At 59.3% G+C, this 16,051-nt stretch overlaps 2 protein-coding genes across 2 annotated transcripts; one reads left to right on the forward strand and one right to left on the reverse strand.

Annotated features, from left to right (window-relative positions):
* Positions 1 to 307: 307 nt before the first annotated feature.
* MYL11 (myosin light chain 11) lies at positions 308 to 3,842 on the reverse strand. Its single transcript, XM_090054828.1, has 7 exons — positions 3,695 to 3,842; positions 3,090 to 3,179; positions 2,801 to 2,876; positions 2,272 to 2,376; positions 1,537 to 1,615; positions 987 to 1,035; positions 308 to 520 (listed from the first exon to the last, which is right to left on the reverse strand). The coding sequence occupies exons 1-7, from the start codon at positions 3,695 to 3,697 to the stop codon at positions 416 to 418; spliced, it is 507 nt and encodes a 168-aa protein (XP_089910954.1). The 5' UTR covers positions 3,698 to 3,842; the 3' UTR covers positions 308 to 415.
* Positions 3,843 to 6,061: 2,219 nt separating this feature from the next.
* On the forward strand, positions 6,062 to 14,433 carry TBC1D10B (TBC1 domain family member 10B). Its single transcript, XM_090054607.1, has 9 exons — positions 6,062 to 7,485; positions 8,814 to 8,913; positions 9,215 to 9,322; positions 9,400 to 9,506; positions 9,741 to 9,855; positions 10,016 to 10,081; positions 10,261 to 10,450; positions 10,696 to 10,850; positions 12,641 to 14,433. Exons 1-9 carry the CDS (start codon positions 6,188 to 6,190, stop codon positions 13,250 to 13,252), a joined length of 2,751 nt encoding a protein of 916 aa, XP_089910733.1. The 5' UTR covers positions 6,062 to 6,187; the 3' UTR covers positions 13,253 to 14,433.
* Positions 14,434 to 16,051: the final 1,618 nt, after the last annotated feature.

A 16,051-nucleotide genomic window follows, 5' to 3' on the forward strand; every position in this document is an offset into this window, starting at 1 on the left:
TGTGTGTGTGTGTGTGTGTGTGTGTGTGTGCGCACACACGCGTGCCCGTGTGTCAGATCCAGATACCTGGGCTCTGTGTGTGTGCATGTGGGCTGGATGCCTGGTTTCTGGTGGGGGGAGACTCCTGGGATCTCTGTGTGCACCTTCTACAGGGGGGGTGTGCTCCACCCCAGCCTTGGCACCATTGCGGGGTCCCCATTATACCCCTCCAGGTCCGCCCAGACCCAGCTGCATCGCAGCATCCCTGTTATACGCCCCCCCTCCTCCAGTTTCAGCCGCATTATCTCATTGGCAACCAGGCCAAGCATGAAAAAAACCCAGAGGTTTATGGGGCTGGCGGGGTCGGGGGTGGGGGCAGGGTCCAGAGGGCGCTGGGGGGGACCCCAAGATGTCCAGGGGGCAGCCAGGGGGTCCTCTACTCCCCTTCCTTGTCCTCGCCGTGGGTGATGATGTGGCAGATGTTCTTGTAGTCGACGTTCCCGGCCACATCTGGGGGGAAGGCGGCCCACATGTTCTTGATCTGGGGGGAACACAGAGCTTGTTACACTCAGCCACCGTCACACTGGCCACCCCCTAGAGCCAGCAGCAGCGTGTGGCGAACCTGGTTAGCAGGACACATGAGGGCAGGGAACTGATAACGAGGAGCCTGGAGGGTTTGGGGAGGACTGACTTTCCGGTCACACGTGGTAGAGATGGGGCAGGAACTAATGGCTGGGGTGGACCTGGGTGTGGCACAAATGAGGGACCCACCCTTGGCTTCCTGTGTCACCCCAATAAGAGTCCCCCCAGATTCTATCCCCTCTAAATGTGTTTTCCCCTTTCTCCCTCCCCACCCTTGTGTGTCCCCTCAATATAGGTCCCCTCCAGTATGGGTCCCCAGATCTGGTGCCTCCAGTGGGGGTTTCCAGAACTGGCTGCATTGGGGGACCTTGTTCTACCCAGCCCCCCCAGCACATGCCGCACCAGAGCCAGCCACATCCTCTCACCTCCTCAGGGGTGAACCGGTCACACTGGGTGGTCAGAAGCTCCTCCAGGCTGGGGGCAAGGCAAAAAAGGGGGAGGGGCTAGGTCAGATACCCCCCAGTGTCACTGAGGTCCCTCACACCCCTCCACTCCCCCTACACCACAACCAATGGTGGAACCCTTGTGTACCCCTTTCCTCACCCAGAAAAGGGGCAGGGCTAGTAGGGTGTAGGGGCATAGCTACTTGCTATAGGGGCATATGACTAGGGGGCAGGGCTAGGAGACGAGGATGGGGCTAGAGGATGAGATGGTGACTAGGGGTGGAGCTAAGGGATGGGGATGTGGCCATTGAATATGGGCAGAGTTGAAGTGCATGGCTAATGAATGAGACAAAGATAAGGGGTGGAACTAGGCTGTGGGGGGGGGCTAGCAACTGAAGAGTGGGTCTAGAATATAGAAGTGGGGCTGAGGTGAAGGGGTGGGGCTAAAGCATGAGGGAGTGGCTAGTGACTATGGGGGAGGGGTCCAGGTGTGGGGGCATGGCCAGGAGTTGTGGGGCGGGGCTATACTCACAACTTCTTCTTGATGCTGCCTTTCCCATCAGGATCCAGTACCTTGAAGGCCCCCATGATGACATCCTCAGGGTCTGCCCCTAGGGGGAGGAGCCAGAGAAGGGGGCAGGGCATGAAGATGTGGGAGGGACCAATGTGGAAGGGGAGAATTGGGGCATGGGTGGTACCAACTGCAGGGGAAGCGGGTGGTGTAGTAGGATGGGGGGGAGGGAATGGTACAGTTTGACATGGGGGCATAGGATGGAACATTGGGTGTGGGATCAGGGGAGACCTGGGAGATAGCAATAGTGGGGGTGGGGGTCTAGAGGACTGGGATGTACCAATGGGGGTGTGACACATGGAGAAGGGGTGGGGGGGACATACCAATAGGGTTGCGTTTTTAGGGGGAATGGCACATACCAATGGGGTGTGAGTGGTGGGGGGACTGGGCTGTACCAATGAGGCACCAGTGGATGGGGGGTGAAAATTGGGGTGTACCAATGGACATGGAAATTGTGGAGGCAGCTGAGATGTAGCAATGAAGAGGGGGTGGGATGTCCTGAAGCGGGGCCAGTCCCTTGGGATGTACCAATCAAGGGACCATCAGGCAAGGGGCCTGGGCCATGCCAAGGGGGTAGTGGGGTTGGACTAGATGATCTACTAAAGTCCCTTCAGACTCTAAAAATCTATGAACTCTATGAAATTTAAGGGGACGGGAGGCAGGCATGTTGGTACGAAGTGGAGGGGAACCTCAGACCTTTCAGCTTCTCCCCGAACATGGTGAGGAACACGGTGAAGTTGATGGGGCCGCTGGCCTCCTTGATCATGGCGTCCAGCTCCTCGTTCTTCACGTTGAGGCGCCCTGATTGGACAAGGAGGTACGGGCATGGAAGTGTTGAAACCTTGCCCACCCAGGCCAAAGCCTCTCCTCCTCTTCCCTCAGCCCTGCTCCCTTTCTCTGGTCCCTATCCCTTTAAAACCAGGCCCACCCTCATCATGGCCCCCCCCACAACTTCTCCCACCTCTCCTGTGGCCACGCCCCCTGCCTCAGCTTCATTTGGCCCCGCCCTCCTCCTATAGGCCCTGCCCACCTCTACACTGCCCCTCCCCGCTCCCCCAAAGCCCTGCCTCCACTCGCTTTAGCCCTTCCTGTCCCCTTCCTTGCCCAACCCTATTAGTCCCAGCCACCTGCCCATTGGTCCCTCCCTGGCCCCACCTACCTCATCTACACGGTTGGCTATCCCCTGTAGGCCCCGCCCCCTCCCTGACAGGCCCTGCCTCCTCACCCATGGCACCGAAGGTGTCCCTAAGGTCATCCTTGTCGATGATGCCATCCCGGTTTTGGTCGATGACTGTAAAGGCCTGGCCGGGGGTGGGGGGTGGGGGGTCAGGGAACAGCAAATGCTCATGGGAAAGGCCTGAGTCCTCTGGCCTGGCACCTGTTCCCTGCCCCCCCCCCCCGGGAACAGGTGACCCATGCCAAGGAGATGATGTCACCCCCACCCTCCCCCCACCCTAGGCTGCCTACCCCAGCCAAGGGAAGGGTGCCCAATCCTGGTCCCACCCCCTCCTCACCTCTTTGAACTCCTGGATCTGGGTCTGGTCGAACATGGAGAAGACATTGGAACCGCCATCGGCCGTCCTCTTCTTCGCCTTCTTGGGGGCCTGTGGAGGGGTGGGGGTTAACTTCTGGATGCCTGGGTCCCATCTCCTCTCCCCCCCACACACTCCCCCAACCCAAGTCTTGTCTCCAGGGTGCCTCATCTGCCGGATGCCTGGGTCCCTTCCTGCCCAGCGGGGTCATGTGTTGTCCTTTGGGGGAGGCTGGTTGGAGTATGTCCCCCAAAGACACCTGGGTCCCATCCTGTCTGGCAGGGTCACACTGGGGTTCTTTGGGAGAGGGTGCTTTGTGTCTGTCCCTCCCTCTCAGATGCCTGGGTTCAAGCCGTGGGAGGATGAAGGTACGCCAAATTTCCAGGTAGAGTCCCTTGTCTTCCCCAGGGGAGTGCAGGGATGGGTAGGTAGATAGGTAGGTAGAGAAGAGGATCTGGGAGGTGAGAGAGCCTGGACTCCTGGGTTCCCCAAATGGAGATTGGGGGCTGCTGGATGAGATTGGGGCAGGGGGACTGGGCGCCTGCACACCTGGGTTCTCTGGGTCCCCCTGAAACAGTCCCACTCACCATGTTGGCAGTGTTGGTGGTGGCGAGGGCTCGGTGCGGGTCTCCGGCAGGGTGTGGGGCAGCCTGGCAGAGGCTGCTGGGTCCCTTGGGGCCTATATACACCCCCTCTGGGGAGGGGGGGCAGGGGGAGGAGGGTCTATCTATAGCACCATCTTCAAGGCAGGCCAGAAATAGCCCCTGGAGGGGAATTAGCCTTTCTTGGAGAAGCCTCTGGAAGCTCCCGCCTGGTTTGTCCCCACCCCCCTGGGACAGCTGGGTATATACCCGCCTTCCTTGAATTGATGGGGGGGACCCTTATTGGCATGACACATGGAGGGGGCTGGACACTTGTGTAGGGCTGATTTTGTGGCATTAGATACAGGGGGGAACCTATATTGACATACATGGGGCAGGGGTTGGGGATGGATTTGGGGGTGACACGTATGAGGGGGACGAGAAAGCCAGGAGCTGGGGTAAAGGTGGGGGGGGGACACAGGTGGGGGGAACCTTACTGGCATGACACACACAGGAGGAAGCAGAGGTGGGGGGTGATTTTTGAGGTGACATATATGTGAGAGACCAGAAAGCCAGTGCTGGACTATGGGGGAGCAGGTGAGGGGGGACCCTTATTGGTGTGACACACACAAGAGGGAGTGTGGTGGGGGGGTTGATTTGAGAGTGACACATACCAGCAGGGTGGAACATGGGGAGGAACATGGGGGTACATACGAGGTGGAGGACCCTTATTGGCATGACATGAATAAGGGGGTGCGGGGGTGGGGATATGGGCGTGGCTTGAGGACACTGATGGGCTGGGAGGGACTCTTATTGGTGTGACATTGTGGGGCTAGGGAGAGGGTTGATTTCAGCATGACATGCACATGGTAGCAGGGCTGGGGACGTGGGGAGCCAGAGTTTGGGGGGCCTGAGCTGTGCTGGGGAGAGGGGTGGCAGATATTGGGGTGACACAATATCTGGGAGTGAGGCTCGAGGGACCCTTATTGGCATGACACCTGCATAGAGGGCTAGGTTTGGGGGTGACATCATTGGGACATGGGGTTGCTTTTGGGGAGTAGGGATGAGCTGGGAGACTTTTATTAGTGTGACACACAAGGAGACATTTGGGGTTTACAGGCACTGGGTGTGCAGAGGGGTAGATGGGGGGAATACACAACTAGGGAGTTTGGGGGAGTCTGGGTATGGGGGTGCCCCAAGTATTAGGCCTAGGGGGAACCATATTGATTTGACACATACTGGGAGGGCAGAAAATGGGGTGCACTGGAGTGTTTGGGGGGGCAATTTTGCCACAACACACACAGCAGGGATGGAGATGGGCTCTGGGTCTTTTGGGGGGATCCATTTAGGGAAGACACACAGGGAGCATGTTCGTGGTGGACATGGGGGGGCACGATTCCTTTGGGGGGTGGATTTTCAGGAGGGACCATACTGAAGTGAGATCAGTAGGGGGCCTCTATTGGTATCACCTATATTTGTGGGATTGATTTTCAGGGGGAACCATATTGGGGGGACACAAACACATATGGGGGGCCCATATTGGTGTGACTTACAGGCTCCCCCCAACAAGGGTCCCTGCTATATGGTTCCCTTGGTCCCGGGGGGGGCAGTCGGTCGGCCGCCCTGGCCCCCGTTGGCCCAGGCCCACTCTGCGCCCCTCCCCCGCCGAGTGATCGAGTGTCCCCGCGACTTTCCATATCGGGCACCGCAGTCAAGCAGCTGTCGCCACCGCGGCACCGCGCCTAATAATAGTTCCCCTTTCCCCCCCCCCCCCCGCCTTCCAGAGGCCTCTGTTTCCGGGGGGAGGGTCATTAGGGGCCAGAGTGAACACAGCACCCATTGCCGGGGGGAAACTGGGGCAGGTGCCCGTGAGGGGGTTGGAGGGGCGGGAGGGGGCCAGGTATCCGAGCTCCAATAACCCTCAGTTCCCCCCCCACAACAGATTCTAGGGGAGACTTTCCCGGCCCAAACTCCCAGAACCCTTTTCACCTCGGCCAACCTCTCCCTTCATTTCCCCAATCCTATCCTATTGGCTGCCCCCCCCCCCCCCGCGCGCTACCATTGGTTGCGCCAGGCGCCCGCCCCGCCCTCAACTGTCCCCGGCGGGCCTTGCTCCCCGCGCGCTCCCACTGGCTGCGCCGCCCCGTTCTGCAATTGATCCGCAGCGCCGTCACTCTCAGGGCGGCTGATCCCCGCCCCCGCTGCCTCGCTATTGGTCCGTAGCGGCGTCCCTCCGCCGACTCGCGTGCTGATTGGCTCCCGCCCTGCTCTCTCCCCATTCGGCCCCCTCGGGAGCCGTTGATTGGCCGGCCGCCGCCCGTGGACGAGGCCGGGCTGCGTGCGCAGCCTCGCGCTGGCTGCCTGCGGCCCGGGCTGGAGGGGAGCGCTCCGGGCCCCCTCCCCCCGCCCCTCTTCCGTCACTTGAACATAGGCTTCTCAGGCTGCACTAGGCCTCCCCCCCTCCCCCCTCCCCCCGAGGGGGCGGGGCCGGCGGGTGCCATGGAGACAGGAGCTGTCGATGCCCCCTCACCCCCGCCCCGCCGCAACACCCCCCGTGCTGCCAAGATGGCTTCTGGTGCGCTTGCACCAAGCACGGCCAATGGGGCGGCGGCTGCAGGGGTCCTGACACATGCGGCAGGCGACACTGCCATGTTGGAGGAGCCGGCGGGCAAGCGAGAGCTCACGGGAGCCATCATGGAGACGACACAGGTCAACACGGCTGTGTTGGAGGTGACAGTGGGCAAGCGTGAGGTGATGGCAGCCATGTTGGAGATGACAGTGGGCAAGGATGCCATGTTGGAGGCAACAGTGGGCAAGCGTGGGGCGACAGCTATGTTGGAGGCCACAATGGTCAACGCTGCCATGTTGGAGGCACCGGCAGCCATGTTGGAGGTGATTGCGAGTAATGACGCCATGTTAGAGGCACCCGCGGGCAAGCGTGAGGTGATGGTGGGCATGTTGGAGACGACACAGGTCAATGCAGCCGTGTTGGAGTTGCCAGCGGGCAAGCATGAGGCAGCAGCGGCCTTTGTGGAGCCAACAGGGGTCAACGTCACCAGGTTGGAGGCCCAAGCGGTCATGTTGGAGGCGACTGTGAGCAAGCCTGAGGCAATGGCAGCCACATTGGAGGCAACAGCAGATAATGCAGCTATGTTGGTCATGCCGGCGGGCAAGTGCGAAGCGACGGCAGCCATCTTGGAGGTTGCTGCACCCACCTTGGAGGCTTCGGCGGCCAATACGGTGTCTTCTCGAGCCAGTGTGCGGCCTAACACCACAACCAACCCAGAGTCTCCCTTGGCGATGGGGGTCGACAAAGGGTCTACTCCCAACGTGGTATCACCCCCGGCAGCCATCTTGGAGCATGTGATGGCCAACACAGTGGCATCTCCCATGCCAGCCACGGGCCTTGAAGTGTCATCAGGGGCTCTTGGGGTCTCGCTTACCCCCGTCATGTCCTTCCCGGCCCCTTTGACGCCACCTGCATTGCAGGTGGTGGCACCCAGCCCGGGGACACCAGACAAGGCATCTCCCACGGCCTCCACAGCCCTGCAGGACCTAGGGGGGTCCCTGTCCAGCCTGGGGCCCGGAATCCCGGCCCCCCGGGCCCGGCCCGCGCCTGACACTCTGAGCTACCTGGAGTCGGTCAGCCTGATGTCAGGGACCCTGGAGTCGCTCACGAGCCATGGGTTCCCTGATGACGCCAGCTCGCTGGGCTCTGACTCGGAGATCAATGGCCTGGCCTATCGCAGGACCGACAAATATGGCTTCCTGGGGGGCACCCAGTACTCGGAGGGCCCGTGAGTAGCCTGGGGGGGGACCCAAGCTGTGTTTGGGTGCTGGGGAGGGGGAGGAGGGCTTACACAATCTCCTGCTCCCACCTGCTGGGAACCCAGACATCTGAGTTCCAGGACCCCCTGCTCCCCCTACCCCAGAGAACCCAGGTGTCCCAGGCTCCTAAAGCCCCTGCTCCCACCCTGTGCCCCACCCCAGAGAACCCAGGTGTCTGCCCTCCAGACCTGGAGACTGGGACCCAGTGCACTGTGGGCCATGAATTGGGGCAGCAGAGGCCCAAACCTGGCCCGGTGGCGCAGCTGCACCTGCGTCTCTCTGCCCTGAAGCCTGATTGGGTAATGGCTGGGGGGGGCAGGGTTCCTCTCCCAGATGCCCCCTCCCATTCCCCTTGCCCCCCTGCAGATTTGTAGGTGTGAGTCACTGCCCCCTCCCATCCAGCTGCGTGGCTTTTTCCATCCCTTTGGGGCCTCTCATCTTGTACTTCCTTCCCAGAGAACCCAGGCTTCCTTCCCTGCCCCCCACCCCACCCCACCCTAGGGAACCTAGCTATCTGGGCTGCCAGCCCCCCCTCCTTACTCCCAGCTGTGGGTCTATGGGGCAGATACTGGGGGGTGGGGCGAAGGGTCTTATGACCCCCTGGCAGTGTCCCAGAATCCTCCTCTTCCTGAGCAGAGCGAGAGGGGTGTCCCCTCCACCTCCTCCCTGCTGTTCCCGAAATCCTCCCCCCACCCAGCACTTCCCATTTCTCAATGAAGCTGCCCCAATTGCTACTTCCTGTTTCCCCGGCAGCACTTCCTGTCTGCCTCCCCCTCCCCCACTGCCCTGTGGTCTTGCCCCCCCCCACACCATTACCCCCTAGGGCCAGAGATCTGCCCCCCCGCCCCACCCTGGTCCAACATCCTAGCAGCCCCTGAGCCCCTATGAGAGCTGGTGGCTCAAGATCGGGGCCCTGTGGTTGGGGATAGACCAGTACCCAAAGATGGGGGCACAATTCAGGGTCAAGCCCTGACCCAGTGTGCACTCTGCTCCCAGATGACCTAGGGGTCTGAGCTCGCACACCCCCTACTTCCACATCCCCCCACCAGGGAGAACCCAGGTGTCTGGGCTCCCATAACCCCCTGCTCTCACCCCCATCCCCCTCCAACCCCAGAGAACCCAGGCATCTGGGATCCTACTATTAATTTTACTTCCAGTGAGGTGGCTGCGGGTTGGTGGTGAAGGGCATAGCTGTCGGGGGTTGGGAGTGAGGGGAACTGTTGTGGGGAAGGCTGCGGTTCAGGAATGAGGTGCCCCTGGGGGTGGGGCCTGACCCCCATGCCCCCACCCCCTGCAGGGAGAGTGCCATCCCAGTGGACGTGGCCCGGCAGCGGGAACTCAAGTGGCTGGACATGTTTTCCCACTGGGACAAGTGGCTGTCGCGCCGGTTCCAGAAGGTGAGTGCACCCACCCTGGGGCTCCTGGGGGGGCAGGAGCAGGGCATTCTGGGAGCCTGGATGCCTGGGTTCCCTGGGTGGGGAGGGTGGGAAGAGCTGGGCCAGAGTGGACAGATCTGGCTGCAGCACGAGCACAGCTGCCCCCTCCTACTGTGGGGCTCCATCGCGCTGCTGGGATACTCTGGTGGCTCTTCCTTGTATCTTTGTGATCTCCCCTTGGCCCAGCAGGCCCCTGGAGGCTTCCGAGGACCCCCCCAATTGACCCCCCAGGGTCTCAATTTGCTTCATTGCCCCCCTCCAGGTGAAGCTGCGCTGCCGCAAGGGCATCCCGTCCTCGCTTCGCGCCAAGGCCTGGCAACTGCTGTCCAATAGCAAGGAGCTGCTGGAGCAGAACCCGGGGAAGTTTGAGGTAGGCCCTGCCCCCATTTCTGTTGCTCTGCCCCCATGGTACCCTGTTCCCTTGCTCCCATTTGCCCCCCATTTCAGGAACTGGAGCGTCAGCCTGGTGACCCCAAGTGGCTGGACGTCATCGAGAAGGACTTGCACCGCCAGTTCCCTTTCCATGAGATGTTCGCTGCCCGCGGGGGCCATGGGTGAGGGGCCTGGGTTCCCTGGGTGGGTGGGAGCAGGGAGTTCTGGGAGCCCAGACACCTGGGTTCTCTGCTGTGGCGGGGTAGGAGCAGGGGGTTCTGGGAGCCTAGTACCTGGGTTCTCTAGGAGCAGTGGGGGCAAGGAGCCTGGACACCCGGTTCCCCAGGGAGGTGGGGAGGGCTTGCCCCTCTCCTTCCTGCTTGTGTCATACCCTTTTCTATCCTCCCCCACCCCAGGCAGCAGGACCTATACCGCATCCTCAAGGCTTACACTGTGTACCGCCCTGACGAGGGCTACTGCCAGGCCCAGGCCCCTGTTGCCGCTGTGCTCCTTATGCACATGCCTGCCGAGGTGAGCCACTCTCCCCAACACCCCCCCCACCTCAGGGCGAGGAGTACGGGGGGGTGGGCGGGGGACTGGGATCCTGGATGCCTGGGTTCCCTCCCACACTGGTTGGACCAGCTGTTCTCCCTTCCCGGCATGTCATCCCACCATCCATCTCTCCCCACAGCAAGCCTTCTGGTGCCTGGTGCAGATCTGTGAGAAGTACCTGCCCGGCTACTACAGCGCTGGCCTGGTGAGTGGCACCCCCTGCTCCCCCCACCCCAGGCATCCAGGCTCCCTTGCTTCCACTTCCCAGATAACTCAAGCATCCAGGTTCTCTTTTTCTACATCGGGGGGGGTATCATGGAGGTGGCAGAGACCTGCCTCAGTATGGGGACAGGATGTGACACGTCTCTCTTCCCCCCTGGGCAGGAAGCGATCCAATTGGATGGGGAGATCTTCTTCGCCTTGCTGCGCCGCGCCTGCCCTATTGCCTACCGGCATCTCAAGAAGTTCAAAATTGACCCCATCCTGTACATGACAGAGTGGTTCATGTGCGTCTTCTCCCGCACCCTCCCCTGGAGCTCAGTGCTGCGCGTCTGGGACATGTTCTTCTGTGAGGGTTAGTCATTCCTGCCCCCACCCCCGGTCCCCTGCCACACTGTGGGGCCTCTCACTCCCAACCCACCAACGCTGTCCCTACCACTGGGCCCCTCACTTGTGACCCACCACTACAGTCCCTGTTGTTCCCCCCCATTCTCAACCCACAGCCCTCCACAGCGGTGCCCCTCACTTCCACCCCACCTCCCCCGACCCATCTGTCTCCTGCCCCGTGGCCAACCACCTGCCTCCTTCCACCCCCCCCAGGGGTCAAGATCATCTTCCGCGTGGGGCTGGTGCTGCTGCGCAACACTCTGGGCTCAGTGGACAAGCTGCGCAGCTGCCAGGGCATGTACGAGACGATGGAGAAGCTGCGCAACCCTCCACTGCAGTGCCTGCAGGAGGAGGTGCTGGTGCACGAGGTCAGTCTGGCCCTGGGGGGCTCTGTGAGGCTGGAGGTGGGGAGCTGGGGGAAAGGGTGGGTTGTTAAGGGATGCTGGGCTCTGAGAGGGTGACTGGGTTGTAAGTGGTGGGGGCCGTCGGTAGGGGATTCTGGGATGTAGGGGGCATTGGCAGGGGTGGAGGGGAGGTGGTGATGGAGTGTGGGGGGAGCTGCGGTGTGGGGAGGTTGCTTGGGGATAGTGGGATGGAAGGGGTTACTGGGGGGTGTGGGATACAGGGGGTTGCTAAAGGATGCTGGGGGTTGCTAATGGATGCCAGGATATGAGGGTTTGCTAGGGAATGATGGGATGTGGGGGGTTGCTTGGGGTTGCTATGGGATGCTGGGGTGTGGAGAGGTTACTAGAGGATGCAGGGATTTGCCAGGGGATGCTGGGATATGGGGAGGGGTACTAGGAAATGGCTAACTAGGGGAGTCTGGGATGTGGGAGAGTTGTTAGGGATTGGAGGGAGATTGCTAGGGGATGCTGGGATGTGGTATCTTGCTAGAGGATGATAGGAGTTGCTAGGGAATGATGGCATGGGGGTGCTCTGGGATGCTGGGGTCGCTAGAGGATGCTTGGGGATTGCTAGGGAATGCTGGGATGCAGGGAGTTGCTAAGGGATTCTGGGATGTGGGGGAGTTGCTTGGGGATGGAGGGGGGTTGCTAGGAAATGATGGGATGCTGGGGGTTGCTTGGGGATGTGGGGGAGTTCCTAGGGGATTGAGAGGGGTTGCTAGGGAATTATGGGATGCTGGGGGTTGTGAAAGGATGCTGTGATGTGGGGGTGTTGCTAGGGGATACGGGGGTAGCTAGGGAAGTCTCGGATGTGGAGGACTTGCTCGGGGCTGGAAGGGGGTTGCTAGGGGATGGTGGGGTTAGCTAATGCATATGGCTCTGAAAAGACGGTAGATTTCTTGCTGAAAATTCATGGCAAAGTATCGTTTCTTACGGACTCTTCATGGAACCAGAACTTGGTAGATGGGTCCCAGCAGTTCTGTGAAAAACGATACTTCACCCGTGCTTGTATGGCTGGCCGGCACACAACCAGAGGCAGCGGAAGGCCAGGGGAGCTGCCTACCACCACCTACCGTGGAGCCCCATTCACTCGTACCCCTGCCTCACTCCTTCCTTTACCGTGGGGGACTCGTTATGCCCCCCCCTTGCCCCTTTCCCTTCCCCAACTTACCTTTTCTCATGGCCCTACTCATGGATGGTGGAATGTGGGGTGTCACTGGAGGATGCTGGGATGCGAGGGATTGGTAGAGAATGATAGGGAGCCGGGAGTTGCTAGGGGAATTTGGGATGGGGGGGTGGCTAGGGGATGGAGTGGGGTTGGAGGAAGGTTGTTAGGGAATACTGAGATATGGGGGTTTGCTAATGGGGGGTTTGCTAGGGGCCGCGGGTGGTGTTGCTAGGGGATGCTGGGATGTGGAAGGGTTGCTAGGGGATACAGGGAGCAGCCAGGGGAGTCTGGGATGTGGGGGAGTCACTAGGGGATAGAGGGAATTTGCTTGGGGATGCTGGAATACAGTGGTTTGCTAAGGGTTATTAGAGGTTGTAGGGGGTGTTGCTAGGGGATGCTGGGGTTGAAGGAGGGGGATACTGGTGGCTTGTAAGGGATGCTAGGATACAGGGGTTTACTAAGGGGTACTGGGGCTCTGGGGGGGTGTTAGGGGATGCTGGGATGGAGGGGGCTGCTAGGGGACAAAAGGGTGCACTAGGGGCTGCTCAGATGCCCTTAGGACCCCCATGACCCTTTGTCCCCCCAGGTGATGAGCCTGCCTGTGACAGAGGCCCTGATCGAGCGGGAGAGTGGTGCCCAGCTCAAGAAGTGGCGGGAGACACGGGGTGAGCTTCAGCACAAGCCCTCCCGGCGCCTGCACGGCTCACGCGCCATCCATGAGGAGCGCCACCGCCTCCACCCGCCCCCTGGCGCTAGCCCTGGCCTCCTTGGCCTGGGCTTCAAGCCCCGCCCCCAACCACCTCGCCCCACCTTGACCCCCCTTGCCACCGCTGCTGCACCCCCAGCTGCCTCAGGCCAGGTGGTCTCGGAGGGGCTGCGTCCGGCTTTACCTTCCCCAACAGGCAACAATGCCCCTCTTGGGGGCCCCCACAAGGGGGTGGGGCCCCCCCAGGAGGACACAAAAGGGGTGGGCCCGGAGGACAAAAAGAAGCGCGAGAAGGAGGAGAAAGCGCGGCTGAAGCAGGAGAAGAAAAGGGAGAAAGAGCGGGAGAAGGAAGAGAAAAAGAGAGAGAAGAAGGAAAAGAAAGAGAAGAAGGCTTCCTTCCGTCGCCGGGAGCACCCGAAATCTGGGGGGCCAGTCCCTGAAGATGGGGAGCCTGGGCCGGGCGGTTCCACGCTGCAGGACACTTACTTCTGAACTCTTCCCCTGCCCCCCTGGGGATGCAGGAGGGGTGACGGACCAATTTTGGGGAGATCGGGGTCTGAGGAGACTCATGGGAAACCATTTGGGGTCCCCCAGCTCCTGGCGGCCACCCATCCCCCAATGTTTTTCAACCCCTTGCTTCTCACTATGCCAAATGAGTCATTTTCACTCCTCGTTGAATCAAGGTCATTCCCATCTCGCCCAGGATGGCTTCATTAACCAAGATGGTGTCCATCTGTTAACATGGCTCCTCGGCTTCTCTCCTCAGCCAAGGTGGCTTCCCTCATCCAATAGGACTCCTGCCTCATTAACCAAGATAGCTTCCCTCATTTAAGATGCCTTCTATCTCATCCAGGATGACTTATCTACTCAATCGAGATGGCTTCTCTTCTCCAGTATGGCTACCATCTCATCCAGGATGGTTTTGTTAACCAGGGTAACTTCCCTTATCCAGTATGGTTCATGGCTTCCCTACTCAGCTGAGATGGCATCCCTCATCCAATATGGCTCCTGATTCATCCAGGATGATTTCATTAACCAAGGTGGTTCCCATCTCATCCAGAATGGCTTCCTTCCTCCAGTGTGGCTCTCATTTCATTCAAGAGGGCTTCTCTCATTCAGTATGGCTCCCATCTCATCCAGAATGGCTTTCCTACTCAACCAAGATGGCATCCCATCTTCAATTCAGTGTGGCTTCCCTCAGCCAGTATGACTGCATCGTGTCCATCCTGGCTTCCCCACCTCCAATAATGCTTCCATTTCATCTGGGATGGCTTTGCTACTCACCCAAGATGGCTTCCCTCCCTCCATTCCCCCAGGAGGGGGTCCCGTCTGATCCAAAATGTCTCCCTCGTCAACCAAGATGGTCACCATCTCCTCCTCCCCACCAATGGGGAGGGGGGCGGAGGTCCAGGTACACCATCCCTTTTCGTGAAGGGCTAATGGGGCATTGCCCCACCCCTGCCCCAGTCTTAGCGAGGAGATAATTGTATTAATAATAGTAACCCAATGAGGCCCTGGCCCTGTTTGTAAATAGGCCCTGCCTCTCTCCTTAAACTATTTAACCAGTTTCATCCCACCTCCTTCCCACAATCCCTAGCGACAGAACGCTCTTCCTTTGCACTGATATTGGCCCCTGGGGGTACCAATAAAGTTTTATTTGCCCCGTCCCTGAACCTGTTGTCTGCCAATTAGGCGCTTGATAAAGTTCATTTGTTCTTGAGGATGGGGGCAGGCCCTGACTAGGCAGCCTGCTCTTCACTGATTTGGCTCTCAATAAAGTTTATCCATTCTCAAAGTGGGTGGGGCTAGACTAGACAGCCCCATTGTTCCCCAATAGGGCTCTCGATAAAGTTAATTTATTCTTGAGAAAGTGGGGCCTAACTCTGGGCGGCTGGTTGTCGACCAATAGGGCTCAATTAAATTTTGTCCAGCCTTGACATAGGCTGGGCCTAGTGCTTCCGTATTGAACGCAAAATGTTATTGCCCACCAACAGCATGCCCATTGGCTTCCTCATCTGGGGGGACTTTATCAACACTCTGCCCGCTGATGGTGCGTCCTCATTGGAAAGTGAACTTTATCGCCTCCCGACCATGTGTCCATCTGTACACTTCCTGAGCGCCTTAGATGGTGCTTCCTCATTGGCCAATGACCTTTATTACTCCTGCCCCCCTTGTTTAGGTGGGGGAGTTTACTAACACTCCCCGTTCCTCAACACATGGGCCTATACCAGCCCTCCCCAGGAAGTTGGGGGCGGGCTTTATTGTGGCCCAGCTGCTGGCCAATGGGGAGCTTGCCCCTCCCCCAAAACATAACTGGAAACCCCACCCTCAGCTCTGGTAGCTGTGACCTGGCATGGTCACAGCTGTGAGAGCGGAGTGGGGGTGATGGGATAGCACAGGGCCTGGGAGGCTGGATGTCTGGGTTCTGTGCCCCCATGTCCCATCTGTATATATACATGTCTTTATGCATATATTATATATATGTCTCCATATTGTAATTATGTATACTCCGCCATGACTTAATTTAAAGGGACAGACACTGGAAGTCATTGACCTGGCCCCTTTTGACCCCAATATTATTTGACTCGTGCTCCAGTCGGGCACATCGGGACATGCAATGTTTACATGATACGTCCTTTATTTCCTCTCCCCCCACCTTGAAGATGTTCTGATTTTTATTTCTGCCCCCCATCCCTCTCCTTTAGTACCTGTTTTCCAATCCGTTGATTTATTTTTTTGTTCTGTCGCTTGGGTTTCAAAAGGTTCGTTAACAAAAAAAAGAGGAAAAAAGGAAAAAAATACAAATGATATGAAAGAACCAATCAGTGAATTCGATCTCTGTTCCATGGGGCGGGGGCAGAGACACCGAACCGGTGTGGGGGAGCAGGGGGATGTTGGTTGGGTTGGGTTGAGTGGAGGATGCTAGGTGTTTAAGGATGTTGGTTGGGAAGATGTTGGTTCTTCAAAGGCACTGGGGGCAGGGTCACTTGCGGAGGGCAGCGGGGCTGGTCTGCTTGAAGGGGTGTTGGGTCTTCTGTGGTGTTGGCCATTGAGTTCCTGGTAGTAAAGTTGGGGTGACCATGGTTGGGTTTGGTTGGCTGGGGTTGGGCTGACCCAAGGTTGGGGTGACCAGGAGACGCTGAGTCTTCAAGGGCATTGGGTGGTGGATGGTGAAGTTCCTTGGGGGGCAGGTCAGTCTCTTGAGTGTGGTTGGCTCTTTGATGCATGGGCTGGGGGGTCTAGAGTCATTGGTTCTTTCTGCGGGGCAAGTAGCTCATTCAGCTCTGGTTC

The sequence above is a fragment of the Crocodylus siamensis genome, chromosome 6, assembly GCF_052110815.1.
Source record: "Crocodylus siamensis isolate JL-2025a chromosome 6, ASM5211081v1, whole genome shotgun sequence".
Taxonomy (NCBI): Eukaryota; Metazoa; Chordata; order Crocodylia; family Crocodylidae; genus Crocodylus; species Crocodylus siamensis.